The 23,551-nt window shown below is 42.0% G+C and overlaps 1 protein-coding gene across 1 annotated transcript in view; it reads left to right on the plus strand.

The window, feature by feature from the left end:
• Positions 1-435: 435 nt before the first annotated feature.
• The window catches only part of LOC105491352 (cytochrome b5 type B), a 40,157-nt gene continuing 17,041 nt past the window's right edge, over positions 436-23,551 (plus strand). Inside the window, exon 1 of the mRNA XM_011757689.3 lies at positions 436-694. Coding sequence (XP_011755991.1) covers positions 521-694 — 174 coding nt within the window. The 5' untranslated portion in view covers positions 436-520. The remainder of the gene's footprint in view (positions 695-23,551) is intronic.

The raw sequence follows: 23,551 nt of genomic DNA on the forward strand, positions 1-23,551 counted from the left end.
TTGGCCAGATCACGACCTGGAGGCAGCAAAGACGTAAAATCACGGTTGGGATACAAGCTGTGCCGGTAGTGTAGGAGAAACGAGCTTCCTGAGACTCAGGAGAAAGCCACAGCGATGGGAAGGGAAGCGGAACACTGAGACCCTAAAAGCCCACAGGCTGAGCGAAGGGGAACCTCTCCTGAGGTGACAGCTGTCAGCACATCTCTTTTCGGCGCCAGTCCAAAAATTGCGGTATCTGATTGGCGAGGTTGGAGGGGCTGAACGACCCTAATTGGTTAGTTCGACCTCGAACCAGACTTTCACCTGGAGGATCTGGCGAGGAGTGGGCGGGACTTCTAACTGAGTCACTCGTTTCATTGGTGAAAAGAAAACGAACCAGGTACTATTCGGAAGTGTGATTGGCTGTTGCTAGGAACCGTCTCAAGGCCTTATGGGCCCTGGTTACGGAAGCCGAGGAAGGCTGAGAGCGGTCTCTCCAGGAAAGTAGTTGCGGAATCTCAGTTAGCGGTGGAGAGGCGGTATGTCCGGTTCAATGGCGACTGCGGAAGCTAGCGGTAGCGATGGGAAAGGGCAGGAAGTCGAGACCTCAGTCACCTATTACCGATTGGAGGAGGTGGCAAAGCGCAACTCCTTGAAGGAACTGTGGCTTGTGATCCATGGGCGAGTCTACGATGTCACCCGCTTCCTCAACGAGGTGGGGCCTGGGAGGTGGGAGGCCTCTGGAGCTGCTGGGGCGAGGGGTGAAAAGGCTGTGTGGAGGGTATGTGGGGAGGAAGGGAGGCTTGGCTGGGGGCGATAAGGCGTACGAAAGGGATCACGACCCTCAGAAGGAAACTGGGGTGGGATTGGGGGGAGGGCTTTAGTTTGCATGCATTTCCAGTCAGCTCCGAGTTCTGGTGCCTTATGTAATATCATGTATTACTTATGTGTCGAGCACTTGCTGTGTGCTCAGCTAAACTCTAAGCCATCATTATCTTTATTTTACAGAAAGGGAAACTGAGGCTCACAGGTTGAGAACTCTCAAGGCCATGCAGTTAACGACCTAGATCCGTTGAACCTAGGTCTGAAGTGCACCCACATCTGTGCTTTTCCAGTGTGCCTTCTGAAGTAATACCGTTTTTGGTTTTTGTCTTCTAGAGTAGAAGCTGAGATTTCTCTCCACACGCTCCCCCATCTTGATTATGCCTCCATTGTCTTTTTTTTCCCCCTAATCTGAGTTGACCTTGAGGCCAGAAATTCATAAATCAACCTTTTTTTTTTTTTTTTGTCATTGGCTCATGTTTTGTCATTTTTCTTAAATATTCAAGGCTGTTTTATTTAATCTTCAAGCCTGTTGCATTAGATCTCATTTTAAAAATTATCTTTGAGATCATGGTGCAACTAATTTTTTTTTTTTAATTAAGGAAAGAGGATAGACTTAAAATTTTAAACTAACTTTATTGAGGTGTAATGTACATACGTAAATTGTGCCTATCTAAAATGTACATTTTGCTGAGTTTTGAAAAATGTATTCATCCATGTTAAGACATAAACCATTTCCATCACTCTAAAAAGCTTCCTTTCCCTTTGCAGTCATTCTCTCCCAACCCTAGGCAACTAGTGATATGCAACCACTAAAGATTGGTTTGAAGCTTTGTGTGTGTGTGTGTGTGTGTGTGTGTGTGCGTGTGTGTGTGTGAGATCATTTTATTTTGAGCAATAGATTAATGACTTGTGAAAGTTCACTTCTATTTCTCTGAAGCAAATATACTAGTGAAATATTTTTCCGATTAATTTGGGGCCTAAAAGAGAAATCTCTGCATCCTGACTTTTAATTCTAAAAACTTTTAAAATGTAAAAGTTTCCCCCAAAGAACATTATTTTTAATAAATCTTAATAGTGAACAATAACTTAACAAACTCAGAATTTAGTAACTTCTTGCATTTGTATGGTGTATGGCATTTTATGCTTTTATTTATTATTTTTTTTTGAGACGGAGTCTCGCTTTGTCGCCCAGGCTGGAGTGCAGTGGCCGGATCTCAGCTCACTGCAAGCTCCACGTCCCGGGTTCCCGCCATTCTCCTGCCTCAGCCTCCCGAATAGCTGAGACTACAGGCGCCCGCCACCTCGCCCGGCTAGCTTTTTGTATTTTTTAGTAGAGACGGGGTTTCACCCTGTTAGCCAGGATGGTCTGGATCTCCTGACCTCGTGATCCGCCCGTCTTGGCCTCCCAAAGTGCTGGGATTACAGGCTTGAGCCACCGCGCCCGGCCAGCATTTTATGCTTTTAAAAGTGCTTTCCGGCCGGGTGCTGTGGGTCACCCCTGTAATCCCAGCACTTTGGGAGGTCGAGACGGGCGGATCACGAGATCAGGAGATCGAGACCATCCTGGCTAACACGGTGAAATCCCGTCTCTACTAAAAATACAAAATGCTAGCCGGGAGTGATGGCGGGCGCCTGTAGTCCCAGCTACTTGGGAGGCTGAGGCAGGAGAATGGCGGGAACCCGGGACGCGGAGCTTTCAGTGAGCTGAGATCTGAGATCACGCCACTGCACCCCACTGCACTCCAGCCTGAGACTCTGTAGTCCCAGCTACTTGGGAGGCTGAGGCAGGAAAATCACTTGAACCAGGGAGGCGGAGGTTACAGTGAGCCAAGATCGCGCCTTTGCACTCCAGTCTGGGCGACAGAGTCAGACTCCAAAAAAAAAAAAGGTGGGGGGGGCTTTCCCATTATTTCATCTTCAGAACAACTGGTCCAGGGTGACTTGGATAGTGGTGATTTTTATTGTAACAGAGGTACGAGTAATAGGTTCAGAGAGACCCTGGTCATACAATCAATTAGTAGCAGATTTGACAGATCCCTTGATTTCTCTTGTCTGCATAGCATTACTTCAAAATTCTAGCCTTAGCTATGACTTCTGGTATTTGCTTCATAATAAGTTTCCTGCTAAAGCATGGTTCATAATGGGTAGAAAATCAAGTTTTTTGGCCGGGCGCAGTGACTCATGCCTGTAATCCCAGCACTTTTGGAGGCAGAGGCGGGCAGATCACCTGAGGTCAGGAGTTCGAGACCAGTCTGACCAACATGGTGAAACCTCATCTCAGCTAAAACTACAAAATAAAGCCAGGCGTGGTGGCACCTGTGATCCCAGCTACTTGGGAGGCTGAGGTAGGAGAATCGCTTGAACCTGGGAGGCAGAGGCTGCAGTGAGTTGAGATGGTGCTGCTGCACTCCAACCTGGGTGATAGGGTGAGACTGTCTCAAAAAAAGAGAAAAAAAAAAGAAAATCATGTTTTTCATTTGTGGTTTTATTTCCCCCCATTTTTTTTCTTGATTGATTCAGAATAGATGGTGAGCTTGGAGGGAACACTCAGCCCTTACAGAGAGCATTAATTCAGTCTCAAGTAATAGTTGTACCTGTTTCTTTTTTTTTTTCCTCTGTGAAGATTCCAGAAGTAACTAACCTGTTTCAACCACATGCTGATATAGCCAGAGACATCACTAATGTGCCAAGGTTTCTCTTGGAGCTTAAGCCGCAGATCTTTACCTGCAGTTTTGTTTTTTTTTTGTTTTGTTTTTTGAGACAAGGTCTTACTTTCACCCAGGCTGGAGTGCGGCTCCCTGCAGCCTCAGTCTCCTGGGGTCAAGTGATCCTTCTATTTCAACCTCCCGAATAGTTAGGAAAAGGTATGCACCACCACACCTGGCTAATTTTTTAAATTTTTTGTAGAATTGGGGTCCCACTATGTTGCCCAGTGTGGTCTGAAACTCCTGGGCTCAAGGGATCCTCCTGCCTGGGCCTCCCAAAGTGCTGAGATTACAGGTGTGAGCCACTGTCTCAGCCTAATTAGATATTCTTATTTAATCTATTCTGTTTTCTTGTTCATTCCAAGCCTACTCATTCATTCACTTATTCAAATATTTATTAAGCCTTTACTATTTTCCAGACACTGTTCTAGGTGCTGGGGATTTAGTAGCGAATAAACAGCTATGCCCTCATGGAGATTACATGGCACAGGAGGCAGACAATAAGAATAAATAACTAAAATATATACTGTGTTAGGTAGTGGTGAGCACTAAGAAGAAAAATAATACAGAGGACTGGACATGCTGGCTCACGCCTGTAATCCCAGCACTTTGGGAGGCTGAGGTGGGTGGATCATGAGGTCGGGATCCAGAGCATCCTGGCCAACATGGTGAAACCCCATCTCTACTAAAAATACAAAAATTAGCTGGGCGTGGTGGCATGTGCCTGTAGTCCTACCTACTCGGGAGGCTGAGGCAGGAGAATCACTTGAACCCAGAAGGTGGAGGTTGCAGTGAGCCGAGATTGTGGCACTGCACTGTAGCCTGGTGATACAGCGAGACTCCATCACACACACAAAAAATAATACAGGGAAGAGGACTGTGGAATGCGTACGTGGTGTGAGGAGGAGGGTTTGAAATTTTAGCAATGGTGGCGAGATAACTTTATGAAGATGACTAAGTAAAAGCCAGGAGCAAAGTGAGGGAGCTAGCCATGAGGATATTTGTAGGAAGAGCATTCCTGGCAGAGGAAACAAGTTCAAAGGCCTTAAGATGGGAGGATGTCTGCTGTGTTTGAGGAACAGTGAGGGAGGCCACAGTGGTTGGATAGTTGCAGATGAGATCAGAATGATCAGGGGAGGGCAGATCACATGCAACTTTCTTTTAGGAAGGACTTTGGCTTTTATTTTGAGATGGGAAATCACTGTAGCAGAAGAGTGACATGATGTGACTTAATGGCTTAATGGGATCATTCTGACTACATTGTTGTGAAAGACTGAAGGAAGAGTGTGTCTGGAGTTGGTTCCTTCTGGTGGGTTCTTGGTCTCGCTGACTTCAAGAATGCAGCCACGGACCTTCACGGTGAGTTGTTACAGCTCTTAAAAGTGGCACGGACCCAAAGAGTGAGCAGCAGCAAGATTTATTGTGAAAAGTGAAAGAACAAAGCTTCCATAGTATATAAGGGGACCCCAGCAGGTTGCTACTGCTGGCTGGGGTGGCCAGCTTTTATTCCCTTATTTGTCCCCACCCACATCCTGCTGATTGGTCCATTTTACAGAGGGCTAATTGGTTCATTTTTTACACAGTGCTGATTGGTGCATTTACAATTCTTTAGCTAGACACAGTGTTGATTGGTGTGTTTTTACAGAGTGCTGATTGGTACATTTACAATCCTTTAGCTAGACACAGAGCGCAGATTGGTCCGTTTACAATCCTCTGGCTAGACAAAGAAAAGTTCTCCAAGTCCCCATTCAACCCAGGAAGTCCAGCTGGTTTCACCTTCTCAGGAGGACAAGGGCAGAATTGAGGAGCCCGGTTAGGAGGCTGTTTTAGTAATTAGGCAAGAGATAGTGGGTTGGACCAGAACAAGTGTCAGATTTTGGATGTGTTGTGATGGAAGAGCCAATAGGATTTAATGGTGTGCCAGATTTGGGGAATGAAAGAAAAAGGAGTCAACGATAACACCAAAGTGTTTGGCTTATAAGTCTTCAAGAATTGGGTTGCTATTAGATGAGAGAGGGAAGACTTACATTGATGTTCATCCTTCTCTTTCCACTCTGATGTCACTTTGGGGCCCCTCCTTTAGCAAGGGGTTGCTAATCTAAGTGTCCTGTGTCTGTAGGTTACCATTTTTTTTGATTGATGACTGGTTAGTGTGATACTGGAGTTTGAATGTGGTAGTTTAGAATTGGTAATATGATTGAATTATCTTTCCCTAGCAGATTAATTTTGCATTGTTTGAATCAGTGCATTCATGAGTTGTTGAAATCATGAATGAAAGTAGTGCATGTCATTATCTTTCCACTATGTAGTAGTTTAGAAAAATCACATAAAAATGGTTATAATATTTTATGACATTGAATAGAAAATATCAAAGTGCATCTGTCTTATCAAGGGTAAAATTTTGTGAAACTTTGTTCAGTTATATATAATGTCTTTTTTTTTTTTTCTTTTTGGAGACAGTCTGGCTCTGTTGTCCAGGCTTGAGTGCAGTGGTGCCATCTTGGCTCACTGCAACCTCTGCCTCCTGGGCTCAAGCAATCCTCCCCCCTCAGCCTCCCGGGTAGCTGGGACTACAGGCATGTATTACCACACCCAGCTAATATTTTTTGTATTTTTTTTTTGTAGAGATGGAGTTTCATCATGTTGCCCAGACTGGTTTCAAACTCTGGGCTCAAGTGATCCTCCTGCCTTGGCCTTCCAAAGTGTTGGGATTACAGGCATGAGCCACTGTGCCTGGCCTATAATGTCTCATGTATATGGTATTTACTGGATTGCAGTGTAAAATTTTTTTCTTACTGGGTATTACAAGTGAAAATTTGGAAGCCATTGACTTGTGTATAAATAACCATTTGTCAAAAGAGTAACTTGAAATAACATTGTGATATTTTTAAACTTTTTTTTTTTTTTTTTTGAGACGGAGTTTCGCTCTTGTCACCCAGGCTTCTGTGCAATGGCATGATCTCGGCTTACTGCAACCTCCGCCTCGCAGATTCAAGCAATTCTCATGCTTCAGCCTCCTGAGTAGCTGAGATTACAGGTGCATGCCACCACGCCCGGCTAATTTTTCTATTTTTAGTAGAGATGGGGTTTCGCCATATTGGCCAGGCGGGTCTTGAACTCCTGACCTCTGGTGATCCACCTACTTTGACCTCCCAAAGTGCTGAGATTACAGGCGTGAGCCACCATGCCCAGCCCTATTTTAAAACTTTATATGCGTATTTATTTATTTATTTTAAGATGGAGTCTTGCTTTGTCGCCCAGGCTGGAGTGCAGTAGCATTACCTTGGTTCACTGCAACCTCTGCCTCCTGGGTTCAAGTGATTCTCCTGCCTCAGCCTCTGGAGTAGCTGGCACTACAGGTGCCTCCCACCACATCTGGCTAATTTTTATGAGATGGGGTTTCACCATGTTGGGTAGGCTGGTCTTGAACTCCTGACCTCAAGTGATCTGCCTACCTCGGCCTCCCAAAGTGCTGAGATTACAGGTATGAGCCACAGCACCAGCCTATATATGTTTTTAGAAACTGTCACCATAAATGAGAATATTACTTTAGGACCCATCTTGTGAATGGGATAACATTTTATTAACCCAACAAATATTTGTTAAGTTCTGTGTAGTAGTAGGCCCTGGTGGTGTATAAAAATAAACATGGAACCCCAGCCTGGGTGACAGAGTGAGATTCTGTCTTAAAAACAAAACAAAGCTGAGTGCAGTGGCTGACACCTGTAATCCCAGCACTTTGGTAAGCCAAGGTGGACAGATCACTTGAGCTCAGGAGTTTGAGACCAGCCTAGGCAACATGGTGAAACCCCATCTCTACAAAAAATACGAAAATTAGACGATCATGGTGGCATGAGCCTGTAGTCCCAGCCACTCAGGAGGCTGGGGTGGGAGAATAGCTTGAGGCCAGGACATCGAGGCTGCAGTGAGCCGAGATAGCACCACTGCACTCCAGCCTGGGTGACAGCGAGACCCTGTCTCAAAACAAACAAACAAAACCAAAAAATCCCATGATACTGCCTTCTTGAAGCTACCATTCTAGAGGAGTCAAAACAAAAACAGACAGATGAAATAATTTTAAATCATGGCACTTTTATGAAGAAAACAAACGAGAAAGAAAAATCAGGAAAGATTTAATTTAATAAGAGTGATCTGGGAAAGCCTCTGTGAGAAGATAATTTTTAATTGAGCTGATGGTCATGAACCTGATTTGGAAAGAATACAGAAAAGAGCATTCCAGCAGCATTTGAAGTCAAGCAAGAGTTTGGCACATTAGTGGGACTGAAAGAAGCTATGTCTATAGTGAATGAAGGACAAGAATGGCCAGAGAGCTAGGCAGGAGCCAGGACATGCAAGGTCTGGTAGGTAGTTTGGATCAGATCCAAAAGATAATAGAAAACCACTGACATGTTTTAAGATGAGGGATGGCATTGGAGCAATTTACAGACTGTCCCTGACTTACTATGGCTTGACTTAAAATTTTTTGACTTTACCATGGTGTGAAAGTGACATGTTAGTACCCATACAACCATTCTGTTTTTCACTTTCAGTATGGTATTCAATAAATTACATGAAATATTCAATACTTTATTATAAGTTAGGCTTCATGTTAGATGATTTTGCCCAACTGTAGGTGAACGTAAGTGTTCTGAACACATTTAAGTTAGGCTAGGCTAAACTCTTTCAATCCCAATAATTTGACTACATCTTCCGTGCATATACTTATATGTACAAACATGTATATACTTATATATACAAATATGTACAAATATATACAGAAATAGAGTCATAGTATTCTGTTAGTTGATTTGCCCTAGTAGTCGTCATAGTATTTATTGGGTGCTTATTATTCTAAGTGCTTTACATGTAATTTCTCTTTTAAGCCTCCCAAAAACCCATTTTAGAGATGAGAAAACAGGAGCAGAGGAGGAACTTTCACAGTCATAAAGTTAGGTGACACAGGTGAGGTTTGAACTCCAGCACTGTGACCCTATAGCCTGTACTCTACTCTTTTTTTCTTTTTTCTTTTTTCTTTTTTCTTTTTTCTTTTTTTTTTTGAGACAGTCTTGCTCCATCACCCAGGCTGGAGTGCAATGGTGTGATCTCGGCTCACTGCAACCTCCACCTCTTGGGTTCAAGCGATTCTCCCTGCCTCAGCCTCCCGAGTAGCCAGGATTACAGGCACCTGCCACCATGCCCGGCTAATTTTTGTATTTTTTTCTTTTTTTATTATACTTTTAAGTTCTAGGGTACATGTGTACAACGTGCAGGTTTGTTACATATGTATACATGTGCCATGTTGGTGTGCTGCACCCTTTAACTCGTCATTTACATTAGGTATATCTCCTAATGCTATCCCTGTCCCCTCTCCCCACTCCATGACAGGCCCTGGTGTGTGATGTTCCCCTTGGGTTTTGCCACGTTGGCCAGGCTGGTCTCGAACTCCTGACCTCAGTTGATCTGCCCGCCTCAGCCTCCCAAAGTGCTGGGATTACAGGCCTGAGCCACCACACCCGGCCTATGGCCTGTACTCTTAACCATACCCTAGGATCTGCGTCAATGTTTTTCATGGCTGCAGAGTATGGAATTAGGTCTGTTTTATAGCTTTGTTCACATTTTAGATATAATTTGGAAGGATTGGGAATGTGGTATAGGGAGTTAAAACAGTTACCCCTTTCCTGGAACCTAGGTAATTTTTTCATTTCTTAAGTACATCAAACAGGTATATAGTGAAAAGCCACCTTCCCCTCTGCCCAGGTTCACCGCCTCCTAAAGTTAACTACCGCTGTTTGTGTACCGTTGTTTGTGTAGTTTCTTTTTGCGTATACGAGGCAAGGTGAATATAGTTTCTCTTTTTTTACACAAAAGATAACATACTATGCACACTGATCTGTGTCTTGCCTTTTTCACTTAACTGTGTATCTCAGGGATCTTTCCATAGCAATAACTGGCATCCCTCCTCCTCCTTCACCACAGCTGCATAGGATTTATTGTATGGATCATAATTTATTTAAGCAGTAGTCTATTGATAAACATTTGGGTTTATCAATATTTTGCTGTCACTTTTTCTCTAAATTGACTTAATTGAAATCAAATGTAGGGACAATAAAATGTACAGATTTTGACTGTAGAATTCAGTGAGTTTTGACAAATGTGTCATCTGTATAATCACCGTCACAATCAATATACGGTCATGGGTCACTTCACAATGAGGGTACATTCTGAGAACTGCATCATTAGTTGATTTTATCCCATTGTGAACATCATAGAGTGTATTTACACAAACCTAGGTGGTGTAGCCTACTGCACACCTAAGCTGTATGGTATAGTCTCATGTTCCTAGGCTACAAACCTGTACAAACCTGTAGGCAGTTGTGACATAGTAACAAGTATTTGTGCATCTAAACATAGAAAATGTGCAATAAAAATATGGTATTATAATCTTATGGGACCACCATCATATATATGGTCCATTGTTGACCATATTGTGTGGCACATGACTGTATAGAACATTTCTACCAGTGTTGTCCCCATACACACTGATTTTATTTCTAACACTATAGTATGTACTCTTCTGTCTAGCTTCTTTTGCTTAGTATATCTGTGAGATTCATCTATTTTTCTGTATTATCAGTGATTTGTAACTTCTGATTTCATTGTGTGAACATGCCAAAATTTGTTTATCCATTCACCTGTTGATTGACATTTTTGTTGTCTCCAATTTGGGGCTACTATGAATAAAGCTGCTAGGAACTGTCATGTACAAATCTTTGTGTGGGGCCGTATGATTTTATTCCTCCTGGGCAAATACCTAGTAGTAAAATTGCTAGGAGTGAGATTACTAGGTTATGTGTCTGTTTAACTTTTTAAGCAACTGCCAGAGCATTTCCCAAAGTGTTTATATCATTTTATACTCCCACCACAATGTAGTTTTCCAGTTTCTTCACATCTGCATTGACACATTGTATTTGTCAGTTATCTTACTTTTAGCCATTCTAATGGGTGTGTGGTGGGCCAGGCGCTGTGGCTCATGCCTGTAATCCCAGCCCTTTGGGAGGCCGAGGTGGACAGATCACGAGGTCAGGAGATTGAGACCAGCCTGGCCAACTTAGTGAAACCCCGTCTCTTCTAAAAATACAAAATTAGCCACGTGTGGTGGCGCATGCCTGTAATCCCAGCTACTTGGGAGGCTGAGGCAGGAGAATCGCTTGAACCTGGGAGGTGGAGGTTGCAGTGAGCCGAGATCGCGCCACTGCACTTCAGCCTGGAAGACAGAGCAAGACTTCGTCTAAAAAAATAAAAAAAGCAATTGTAATGGGTGTGTAATGGTATATAATTGTGGTTTTAACTTGCATTTTCCTGATGACTAATGATGTTGTATCTTTCCATGGGCTTATTGGCCATTTATATATGCCTTTTTATGAAGTATCTGTTTGGTCTTGCCCTTTTTAAAATTGGGTTGTTTGTTATTTTTGACTTGAAAGCGTTTTTTTTTTTTTAGTGGCTGGGTGTTAGCTTTGGGGTCCAAGTGTCTGGTTGAGCTTTCTATTTTACCACTTAATAGTTGTAGAACCTTATAAAGGGCTCTGTAAAGGCCCTTTTCCCTCTGTAAAATGGAGATAATAGCACATACTTCACAGGGTAGTTGTGGTTGTGACAAGTAATTTAAATAATGCATATATAGATTTACTATGGCATATTACCTGGCTTAAAGAGCTCAGTAAGTGTTAGTGATTATTTTGTTTTTAATACAAAATTGCATTGTTTCCTGCAGCATCTTTTGAGTACCAAGCGGCAAGTGCTTTGAAGGATTGGAAGATAAATTAGATGACTTGGATTTGCAGGGAAGATCTGTGCCCAAGCAATTGTTGTGTGAGGTATAGAGTGGCCTTGCCTTAACACTGCTGGGAATGCAGGCTCTATTTGGTACAATCCTAGGGTATTTCTTGAAAGCTTTGGAGTTTGACTAATAATTCCTACTGGATTTCTCCAAGGCTGGTCAAAAGAAAGTGGATTGTTGCCTGGCCATTGGAATTAACATTATAATTAAATTAATTAATTAATTTATTTTTGAGATGGAGTCTCACTGTGTCTCCCAGGCTGGAGTGCACTGGCGCGGTCTCTTTACAACCTTTGCCTCCTGGGTTCAAGCAATTCTCCTGCCTCGGCCTCCCGAGTAGCTGGGATTGCAGGTACCCACCACCACGCCTGGCTAATTTTTTGTGTTTTTAACAGAGACAGGGTTTCACCATGTTGGTCAGGCTGGTCTCAAACTCCTGACCTCAGGTGATCCTCCCAGGTCAGCCTCCCAAATGCTGGGATTACAGGAGTGAGCCACCGTGCCCAGCCTCACATTATAATTTTATAGAAAGAATGCTCTCTGCCAAGAGTGGTTCCAAGTGGTTCTAGGGAAGGTGAGAAATAAGATGAGGCAGAATTTATTTATTTTTATTTATTTATTTATTTATTTTTTGAGATGGAGTCTTGCTGTGTTGCCCAGGCTAGAGTGCAGTGGCACGATCTCAGCTGACTGCAAGCTCCGCCTCCCGGGTTCACGCCATTCTCCTGCCTCAGCTTCCGGAGTAGCTGGGACTACAGGCGCCCGCCACCACGCCCGGCTAATATTTTGTATTTTTAATAGAGACGGGGTTTCACCGTGTTAGCCAGGATGGTCTCGATCTCCTGACCTCGTGATCTGCCCACCTCGGCCTCCCAAAGTGCTGGGATTATAGGCGTGAGCCACTACGCCTGGCCAAGGAGGCAGAATTTAACCTCTACCACTGCCCAGGTGAGGTGACCTGATCAAGGAATCTACTTTCATTTATGTATTCATTTTGCCCAGGGGCATGGCATGCACTTTAACAGTGTTAAAGTACAAAGCAAATCCTAGAACACACAAGTGTGTGTTCGCACTTGTGAGCTGTGTGTGTGCTCACTCCCTAGCTCCCATTATGTTCCAGGCACCATGCTGTGTTCTAAAACAGCCATGAATGGGACAGATGTGGTCTCTGTTCCCAATGGAGTTTATCTAGTCTGACGGAGAAGAAAGATATTAAATAAATAATTGCAATTGTGATACATAAATACCATGAAGGAACCTATGGCATTGTGAGAATCAGTGCAGTGGGACCCCATCTGGTGGGGATAAGGATGTCAACTTATGTTTGGATCTGCAGACCTGTACTTCAGACCCTGCCAAGGTTACACCATTCCTGGCAGCCAGCTGGTTTGCCTCTCTTAGGTGACAGCCTTTTCTTATCAGGCTCATTCTAACCCAAATGCAAACACCTGTAGACCTGCACCATTTCCTCCTGTTCACCCCCCAGGTCTGTTATCTTTCTCTGCCCTGCAGACTGTTTTTTAGGAAGTAGTTTTTGTCCTCTCCAAAATTTTAACATCCATGTTTTATTTTGATGAGGTAACGTGTTTGGCTAGAGGAACCCCCTTTTCATCACCAGGCCTAATTTTGCACTTCCTCAATCTTAATGTTTGTAGATTTAATTTTCCAAGTCAGGTGGTCTCTAGTATATCTCCATTGTTATATTTTTATTACATCACTATGGAATTTCCACCCACAGAGAATTTGTGTAATTTTTTTTCCAACAAGATTTTTATTCTGTAGCTGCCATTCTTCACATTCTCCTCTTTTCTGCCCGTCAGTCCCCTATTTCCATAGAATTAGTAATCTGGAAGTATTATTTTCCATAAGGAATTTGTCCTCTTTCTCTGTTGAAACAGATTTTCTGTCTGCGTTCCAATAGTACTTAGTAAAGTAAATGAACTTAAGGAAAAGTCAATAGATTTCCCCTATTCCTATCACATATTCTTGGGACAGTTGAACTGGATAAAATTTTTCACAAGAGGACATTGCGAAATTTCCTTTGTAGCTGTAAAGTATTTCACTTGATTATTATTGCTTGACTTAGATAGAAATGAATAGATCACAATCATTGTTTTGTCTCTTTTGGCAGTTTATAATCTCGTCGGCAGTATAGTTTATTTGAAACATTTCATTTGTAATATTGTGTAATTGCGTACATAATATTAAGTAGACAAAGAGTCCATTAGTGTTAAAGTACAAGGCTATTCAGGTTAGAAGAATGTTTTTTGCAAGTTCACGCGAGGTTTAAATACAAAGCAAATCCTAGAAGAAAATGGGAAATATCTACTGTCTTACTAGGTTTACTTAATAAAAAGTAGGGAGGAATTTTTGAGTGTCTAGTGGATTTGAATAGTATAGACAGCTAATCTAGACTACTGAGCATAAAACCTCTTATATACTTCTGTCTTGTTACGATTCAGACAAAAGCACATTTTTAGTTTATATTAATTGTAGATATATAAACCTAACTTTACTCTCTCTTTTATTGTGGTGAAATATAGATAACAAAATTTGCCATTTTAACCATTTTTAATTGTATAATTCAGTGGCGTTAATTATGTTTACACTGTTATGCAGTCATCACCACCATCTATTTCCAAAATTTTTTCATTACCATCCCAAACAGAAACTCTAACCATCAAGCCATAACTCCGTATTCCTCTCCCCAAACTCAAGCTAATGTCTAATCTACTTTCTGTCTCTATTGAATTTGCCTTTTCTAGGTACCCCATATAAATGGAGTCGTATAATATTTGTCATTTTGTATTTGGCTTCTTTCACTTAGCATAATGTGTTTTGTTTTATTTTTATTTGTAAAATATATATAACATAAAATTTACCATTTTATTAATTGTTAAGTGTACAGTTCAGTGGCATTAAGTACATTCACATTGCTGTGCAGTCATCACTACCACCTATCTCCAGAATTTTTCATTACTCCAACCTGAAACTCTGTACCTATAAGTCCCTATTTCCCCCTCTTCCAAGCCTCTGGTAATCACAGTTCTAGTTTTTGTTTCTATCAATTTGACTACTCTAGGATATAAATGGAATCAACACTATTTGTCCTGTTGTATCTGGCTTATTTTACTTAGCATAATGTCTTCAAGGTTCATTCATGTTGTAGTATCAGAATTTCATTCATTTTTAAGGCTGAATAATGTATATACCACATTTTGTGTATCTATTCATCTGTTTATAGGCATGGGGTTGTCTACCATTTGGCTGTTGTGAACAATGCTACAGTGAACATTGGTGTACAAGTATCTGTGTGAATCTGTTTTTAATTCATTTGGACATATCTAAGAGTGGAATTGTTGGGTCATATGGAAATTCTGTGTTTGGCTTTTTGAGGAACCTCCAAACTATTTCCCATAGCAGCTGCACTATTTTATATTCCCACCAGCAATATACAAAGATCCCATTTTTTGATTTTTGTTTTTTTAATTGTAGCCATCCTAGCAGGTGTAAAGTGGTGTCTCGTTATGGTTTGATTTTCATTTCTTTTTTTTGGTTTGGGGAGTCCCTTTCTGACAGAATTCATTTCCTTAATGACTACTGATATTGCACATCTTTTCATCTTCTTATTGGTCATTTGTATATTTTCTTTGGAAAAATGTCTACTAGAGTTCTTTGCCTTTTTAAAAATTTGTATGTGAGAAGGAGAGAGCGAGAGAGCTCTTTCTCTGCCCACTTTTTTTTTTTTCTTTTTTTTTTTTCTTTTCTTTTTTTTTTTTTTTTTTGAGACGGAGTCTCGCTCTGCCACCCAGGCTGGAGTGCAGTGGCACGATCTCGGCTCACTGCAAGCTCCGCCTCCGGGGTTCACGCCATTCTCCTGCCTCAGCCTCCCGAGTAGCTGGGACTACAGGCACCCGCCACCAGGTCCGGCTAATTTTTTGTATTTTTAGTAGAGACGGTTTCACCGTGTTAGCCAGGATGGTCTCGATCTCCTGACCTCGTGATCTGCCCGCCTCAGCCTCCCAAAGTGCTGGGATTACAGGTGTGTGAGCCACCGCGCCCGGCTCTCTGCCCACTTTTAAATTGGAGTGTCTTTATTGTTAGGTTACAGTTCTTTATATATTCTGGATATTAATTCTTGATCAGATATATGATTTGTAAATATTTTCTCACATTCTGTAGATTGTCTTTTTACTCTTAATGTCTTTTGATGCTCAAAAGTTTTTATTTTGATGGAGTCCAATTTATCTGTTTTTTGTTGTTGTTTCCCATGCTTTTGGTATCATATCTAAGAATCCATTGCCAATCTCAAGGTCATGAACATTTACCCTTATGTTTTCTCTGAGAGTTTTATGATTTTAGCTTTTATATTTAGGTTATTGATCCATTTTGAGTTAATTTTTGTAATATGGTGTGGGATAGGGGTTCAACTTCTTTCCTTTGCATGTGGAAATCCAGTTTCCCAGCATCATTTGTTGAAAAGACTGTTCTTTCCTCCACTGAATCGACTTGGCATCCTTGTGAAAAATCAACTGAGAGCTCGATCTTGGCTCACTGCAACCTCTGCCTCCTGGGTTCAAGCGATTCTCCTGCCTCAGCCTCCTGAAGAGCTGTGACTACAGGTGCCCACCACCACACCTAGCTAATTTTTTTTTTTTTTTTGAGACGGAGTCTCTCTCTGTCACCCAGGCTGGAGTGCTGTGGCCGGATCTCAGCTCACTGCAAGCTCCGCCTCCCGGGTTCACGCCATTCTCCTGCCTCAGCCTCCCGAGTAGCTGGGACTACAGGCGCCCGCCACCTCACCCGGCTAGTTTTTTGTATTTTTTTTTAGTAGAGATGGGTTTCACCGTGTTAGCCAGGATGGTCTCGATCTCCTGACCTCGTGATCCGCCCGTCTCGGCCTCCCAAAGTGCTGGGATTACAGGCTTGAGCCACCGCGCCCGGCCAAGCTAATTTTGATATTTTTAGTAGAGATGGGGTTTCACTGTATTGGCCAAGATGGTCTGGAACTCCTGACCTCATGATCCGCCCGCCTTGGCCTCCCAAAGTGCTGGGATTACAGTCGTGAGCCACCGCACCCAGCCTATTTCTATTTTTAATTGTATTTTACTTAAAAGTTTATATTATGGTAAAAACAGCATGACATCTACCATCTTTTTTGTTTTGTTTTGTTTTTGTTTTTTTGAGGCAGTCTCACTCTGTCACCCAGGCTGGAGTGCAGTGGCGTGATCTCTCCTCACTGTAACCTCCGCCTCCTGGGTTCAAGTGATTTTCCTGCCTCAGCCTCCTGAGTAGCTGGAATTACAGGTGCAGGCCACCACACCAAGCTGATTTTTGTATTTTCAGTAGAGATGAGGTTTCGCCATGTTGGGCAGGCTGGTCTCAAACTCCCAACCTCAAGTGATCTACCTGCCTCAGCCTCCCCAAGTGCTGGATTACAGGTGTGAGCCGAAATCTACCATCTTAAACATTTGTTTGTTTTAAACACACGGTCTTGCTCTGTCACTCAGGCTCGAGTGCAGTTGTGTGATCATAGCTCATTGCAGCCCCGAACTCCTGGGCTCAAGCAGTTTTTCTGCCTCAGCCTGCCAAGTAGCTGGGACTACAGGTGTGCACCATCATACCTGGCCAATTTTTTTTCTTTATTTTTAATATAGATAGGGGTCTTGCTGTGTTGCCCAGGCTGGTCTTCAACCCCTGGCCTCTACTGATCCTCCTGCCTCAGCCTCCCAAAGTCCTGGGATTATAGGCCTGAGCCACTGCACCTGGCCTATCTTAAACATTTTTAAGTGTACAGTTCAATTGTTTTGAATTTTGAATATTGAATATTGTTGTGAATCAGGTTCTTCAGAACTTTTACATCTTGCAAAAATGAGACTATAGACATTAAACAAATTCCCATTTTTTCCTTTCCCCAGCGCCTGGCAGTCACATTCTACTTTGTGTTTCTACGAATTTGATTACTTTACATACTGCCTATATTTTTGAGATTTAGCCATAAGATGTCACTGTAGTAAGTGAGCACACTTGTATAACCACCATCTGGTTCTCCCTTATCCCCAGAGGTACCCACTGTATTACCATAACAGCATAGATTCATTTTGCCTGTGTTTGAACTTTTTATAAATGGAAATTTCACAGTGTATATTCTTTTGTGTCTGGTTTCTTCAGTTCAACATATTGCATTCTCATGTGTTGTGTATGTGGCAGTGGTTCATTCTTTTTTATTGCAGGTTAGGATTCCATTGTATGATTATATCTCAATTTATACATAGTCTGCTGTAGACGTTTGGGCTATTTCCAGTTTGGGACTGTAATGAATAATGCAGCTATGGCCTGTGTGTTGTGTGTGTGTGTGTGTGTGTGTGTAAATACGTATATCTGTTACACATTTGAGTATATATTTAGGGGATCTCGTTTGATTTTTTATTTATTTTTTTTAAAGAGATAGCGTCTCACTTGTTGTCCAGGATGGTCATGAACTCCCAGGCTCAAGCAATCCTCCCACCTTGACCTCCCAAAGTGCTGGGATTACAAGCATTAGCTGCCGTGCCTGGCCTTCATTTGGTTTCTTTTTTAATGGAAATTTTTATTGAGATAATTGTAAATTCATATGTAGTTGTAAGAAATGATAGAGATCCTTTGTACTCTTCTCCCATTTGTAACATTTTGCAAGACTTTAGTACTATATCACAACCAGGATATTGACATTAATACAGTCCACAGATATTCTGATTTCCCAGTTTTACTTCTCTTTTTTTTTTTTTTTTTTTAGATAGAGTCTTGTTCTGTTGTCCAGACTGGGGTGCAGTGGCATGATCTCGGCTCACTGCAACCTCTGCCTCCCAGGTTCAAGTGATTCTCCTGCCTCAGCCTCCTGAGTAGCTGGGACTACAGGCACATGCCACTATGTACAGTTAATTTTTTGTGTTTTTAGTAGAGATGGGGTTTCACCATGTTGGCCAGGATGGTCTCGATCTCTTGACCTTGTGATCCGCCCACCTCGGCCTCCCAAAGTGCTGGGATTACAGGCATGAGCCACCACGACCGGCCTTGCTTCTCTTTGGTTTGTTTCTTAAAGAGAAAGCGAGGTGGTTTAATTTGTAGTCAAGAGTCACTTCTTTCTTGATTACAGTGCTCATTATACAAATTTCATCTACCCGTTGGTACAGAAATGGTACCCTGCCACTTCCCTGGACATTTATTCCAGACAGAAAAATTCCTGTACAACCCCCACCTATATGTCTGCCAGCAGTTGATCTCTTTGCCTTCTTAAAAAATTATGTAAACTCTTATCTAGAATATTTGGGGTTTTTAGTTCAACTGAATGGACATATACAGTATAGAAACTCATTTTTTTTTTCAGGGGGTTTGATAATATTCTCAACTCTAGATCAAGAACTTCCCATTACTTAACCTGTCTTTGATGGTCCTGAAAGTTCCCTAGATGGGAAATAGATCTAGCAGTATGTCAGGGTCACTAATTTTCCCTGGATAGTATTAATATATATAGAAGGTTTGCTACGTCTCCTGGCCCTGGATAATCTGTCTGAAAAGAGTTTGTGTGAATGAAGTTTTCACATATTTGCTCTTCATGTCATCCTGTAGGCTCAAAATGAACAATACAGGGAGATTCATTTTGCTTATCTATAGTTTCTAAATTTTTGATAATGAAAATTATTATTTTTGTAAAGAAAGTTATAAAAATACTAACACAATTAAATATAAAAATGCAGGGTGCTTGGATCCTAAGAAAATAGGAGCTTACTGTGATTAAAAGTCAGACTGCATATAATAATTAGTTATAATTAATAATGCTTTTTTTTTTTTTTTTTTTTTTTGAGAGAGAGTCTTGTTCTGTTGTCCAGGCTGGAGTGCAATGGTGCAGTCTCGGCTCACAGCAAGCTCCGCCTCCTGGGTTCTTGCCATTCTTCTGCCTCAGCCTCCTGAGTAGCTGGGACTACAAGTGCCTGCCACCACGCCTGACTAATTTTTTGTATTTTTAGTAGTGACGGGGTTTCACCGTGTTAGCCAGATGGTCTCGATCTCCTGACCTCGTGATCCGCCCACCTCGGCCTCCCAAAATGCTGGGATTACAGGCGTGAGCCACCGCACCCAGCCCTTTTTTTTTTGGTTTCCATGAAATCTTTCAGAAAATAATAATGCTTTTTCAAAGATTGAATTTTTGGTAAATGTTTATATTTTGGCTAGCTTAAGTTTTCCCCTTTCTCTGCCTTTCATTTCTAGAGTCACCAGAAGGAAAATGTAAAACATTTTTAAAATGGCTCTTTGCCTGTAAATCATCCAGCACACACCCTTCATTTTTTCTAGTTTCAGGCATAAAGGGAAACCTGGCTCAGATAAGAATGATCCTTGCTGTATGCTGAGAGGCTCATATATCTTTCTTTTTAAATTATTATTTTTTATTTTTTAATATTTATGTATTGTATTTTTAATTTTTTTAGACACAGGGTCACGTTCCGTTGCCCAGGCTGCAGTGCAGTGGCGCCACGGCCTTGAATTCCTTGGCTCCTGGGTGATCCTCCTAATTCCGCTTCCTGAGTAGCCAGGACTACAGGCCACCATGCCTGGATAATTTTTAAATTTAAAATTTTTTTTTTGTGGAGAACGGGGTCTTGCTTGGTTGCCCAGGTTGGTCTTGAGTTCCTGGCCTCAAGCAATCATCCCGCCTTGGCCTCCCAAAGTGTTGGGATTACAGGTGTGAACCATTGTGCCTAGCTATCTTTTTTTTTTTCTTTTTTTTAATTCTGAGAGGCTCTAGCTCAAACACAAGTTAGCAGGTTAAAGGCTACTCCAAGTTCTGGCAGAGCTAATCTTTACTGCTTGGTCTTCAAAAAATAGAGGTTTGTAACTCTTTATTTATTTATTTATTTATTTTGTGACAGAGCTTCACTCTGTTGCCCAGGCTGGAGTGCAATGGCGCGATCGTGGCTCACTAGCAACCTTCACCTCCCAGGTTCAAGTGGTTTTCCGGAATAGTTGGGATTACAGGCGAGTGCCAGCATGCCCAGCTAATTTTTGTACTTTTAGTAGAGACAGGGTTTCACCACGTTGGCCGGACTGGTCTCAGACTCCTGGCCTCAAGTGATCTGTCCTCTTCAGCCTCCCAAAGTGCTGGGATTATAGGCGTGAGCCATGGCACTTGGTCTTGTAACTCCTTTTTGGACTTCCTTCAAAGTGAAGGTCTTTGCCCATGAGCTCTTTGACATCATCTGGTGTCCACTGGTAATGCGTCAGCTCCAAAACTTTCTACTTTGTCTTGGAAGATTTGCTGGTGTCTGTGGGCATGGGCATGGCTGCTCTGGTTATTTGCTCCTGCCTCATTTCTTATTGGTCAATTGCCATTATCTTGGCCCAGAATCACAGTAAATTCTCTGAAGCCCAAATATGTTGAGGAAATACCAGGATACAGAGCTCATTCAGGGTGGATCTAATGTGAGTAGTTTGATAACTTGCTGCAGGATAGGCTTAAAACCAGAGGGTCGGCTGGGCGCAGTGTAATCCCAGCACTTTAGGAGGCCAAGGCGGGTGGATCACCTGAGGTCAGGAGTTTGAGACCAGCCTGGCCAATGCGGTGAAACCCTGTCTCTACTAAAAACACAAAAATTAGCCGGGCATGGTGGCAGGCACCTGTAATCCCAGCTACTTGGGAGGCTGAGGCAGGAGAATCGCTTGAACTTGGGAGGCGGAGGTTGCAGTGAGCCGAGATGGTGCCATTGCATTCCAGCCTGGGCGACAGAGCTAGACTCCGTCTCAAAACAAACAACAACAGAAAACAGAGGGTCAGTGGAAATAGGACCTTGGTTGCAACAATGCCTGAATATGTCATGTTGACCCATTCACAAGTAATCATAGGGATGACATTTGTTATATTTCCTTTCATCATGCCTGAGAGCATAGTGGGAGGAAGTGGTGATATTTTTATCCTCTGGGTTGTCGATGTAATATTCTCATGTCAAGAAAATACTTTTTGGGAATGTAATTTCCATTTTCACTGAAGGCTCTGCTTCAAATTAGGACTTAACTGTTCAGAAACTTGCTCCTGGGTGAGCTTCTTGTCGCTCTGTACCAGGGTGAACATGTAGTGGCAGATCATGTCTGAAAAGAAGGAGATGATAAATATGGGCAGGACCATCCAGTGGCTGATGCTGGAGTTGAACAGTAGCTCCTTCACTGAGAGCTGGTCTGGCTTCTCCTGGGGTGCTGGGGCTCTTTGAGTTCTCCTCGATGCCTTCTCATGCTCCCTCAGCCTGGGTATTATCTTGACCTAAGACTGGCCAGGACCCTGCTACAGCCTTGGGCCTAGTGCACTGATTTCAGCTCCTCCAGCTGGGCTGCCAGTGGCCCACAGCAGCCCTCTATCCGTTTGATTTTCACTCACTATGTCTGGAGACTATGGAGTTCTAAACAGAAACCAAGAGCTCCCTGACATCTTTTTGCTTGTTCTAAGCCATCTCTATTAAGATCACATTTTAGAGTGAAAGTTATTAAACCAAAGAATTTTGTTTGATCACTCTGACCCCCACGTGCTTCAGTGAAAAAAAAAGCAGGCTATAAAACATTATGTACTATATGAATTCACTTTGTGAGAACACAAAAGACTTCTATTTATTACTGCCTACCACACAAAATAGTAAGGATTCAATAAAACATTGTAGACTAATGGCTGAAATGATTGAAAGAATACACAGGAAATGAAATTTTATGCACCAAATTGTTAACTGGACTTATTTCTGTTCCAGGACTCTAGTTGATTATTCTTTTTTCCAGATTTACCACAGTGAATATATAATTTTTACTTGATATTTTTAAAAAGTGTTGTGATTTCTCTTTTTTATAAGTGGCGAGAGATTGATGAAAGTGAAAGTACTTTCTAGAAAGAACTGTGTAGCAAGTCATAAATTCAGTCATTCCCTGAAATGCCGTAATCTACTACAGAGCTTTGTTGTCCTTTTACTTTGAAAGGCAACACAATAGTTGGGATGTGTCAAAATGAAAAAATATCGTTCATAGTTTAGATATATAGAACAAATTGGGACATAATTCCAGAACTGATGACTTAGTTCCACAACAAAGAACACACCACACCTGAGAGTTTCAGATATAATAACAAATGAATGGTGGCTGTCTTACTCTTGCTTTAAAATAGCATTCTTAAATACTAGGATGTGAGACCCACTCATTGGGTGGAGACCTTTTAGGAGATAAAAATAGAAGTTATCCTTATCCTCAGGGAGCTCATTGGCTAGTGACTGTGACTGGGAAGTAACATTTACAGTTTATTTATTTTTTATTTTATTTTATTTTATTTTATTTTTTGAGATGGAGTCTCGCTCTGTCGCCTAGGCTGGAGTGCAGTGCCTCCAGCGTGGGCAACAAGAGTGAAACACCGTCTCAAAAAACAAACAAACAAAACACAATTTCAGAAGAGTATGTGGTTAAGTCTTCCTTCTACCCTATCTCCCAGCCACTAAGTTCTTTCACCATTTCTAGAGATATTTTATGCAGGGGTATAAATATGCATATATGTATCTATATTTAAAAATCGTAGATGGTGTTATATTATGCTCTTCTGGAGTACAAAGTGTTCTATATGCTTATCTCATTTAATATGTACAATAGTTGTCAAGACAGGTACTCTTACTAACATTTCCATTTTACAAGTAAGGAACCAAAGACATCTCAATTTCTTAATAACTTGTGCAGGGTCACATAGCTGATAGTTATAGAATCTGCTTCCTGAGGCACTACTTTATATAGTTAACTTATCTATTTCTTCACTATTTTGAGTCAGAGTCTCGCTCTTTTGCCCAGGCTGGAGTGCAGTGGCGTGATCTTGGCGCACTGCAACCTCCCCCTCCCAGGTTTAAGCAATTCTCCTACCTCGGCCTCCTGAGTAGCTGGGACTACAGGCACCCGCCACCACCATGCCTGGCACTTTTTGTATTTTTAGTACAGACAGGGTTTCACCAAGTTGACCAGGCTGGTCTCGAACTCCTGACCTCAAGTGATCAGCCCGTCTTGGCCTCCCTAAGTGCTGGGATTACAGGCATGAGCCACCACGCCTGGCCTAGTTAACTTTTTAATTTGAAACAATTTCAAGTTACAGAAAAGTTGCAAGAATATAATAAAGAATTGCATATACCCTTTGCCTGGAGTCCTCAGTCAGGTTTCTGCAGTT

This window comes from Macaca nemestrina, chromosome 18 (genome assembly GCF_043159975.1).
Source record: "Macaca nemestrina isolate mMacNem1 chromosome 18, mMacNem.hap1, whole genome shotgun sequence".
NCBI classification, from domain to species: Eukaryota; Metazoa; Chordata; class Mammalia; order Primates; family Cercopithecidae; genus Macaca; species Macaca nemestrina.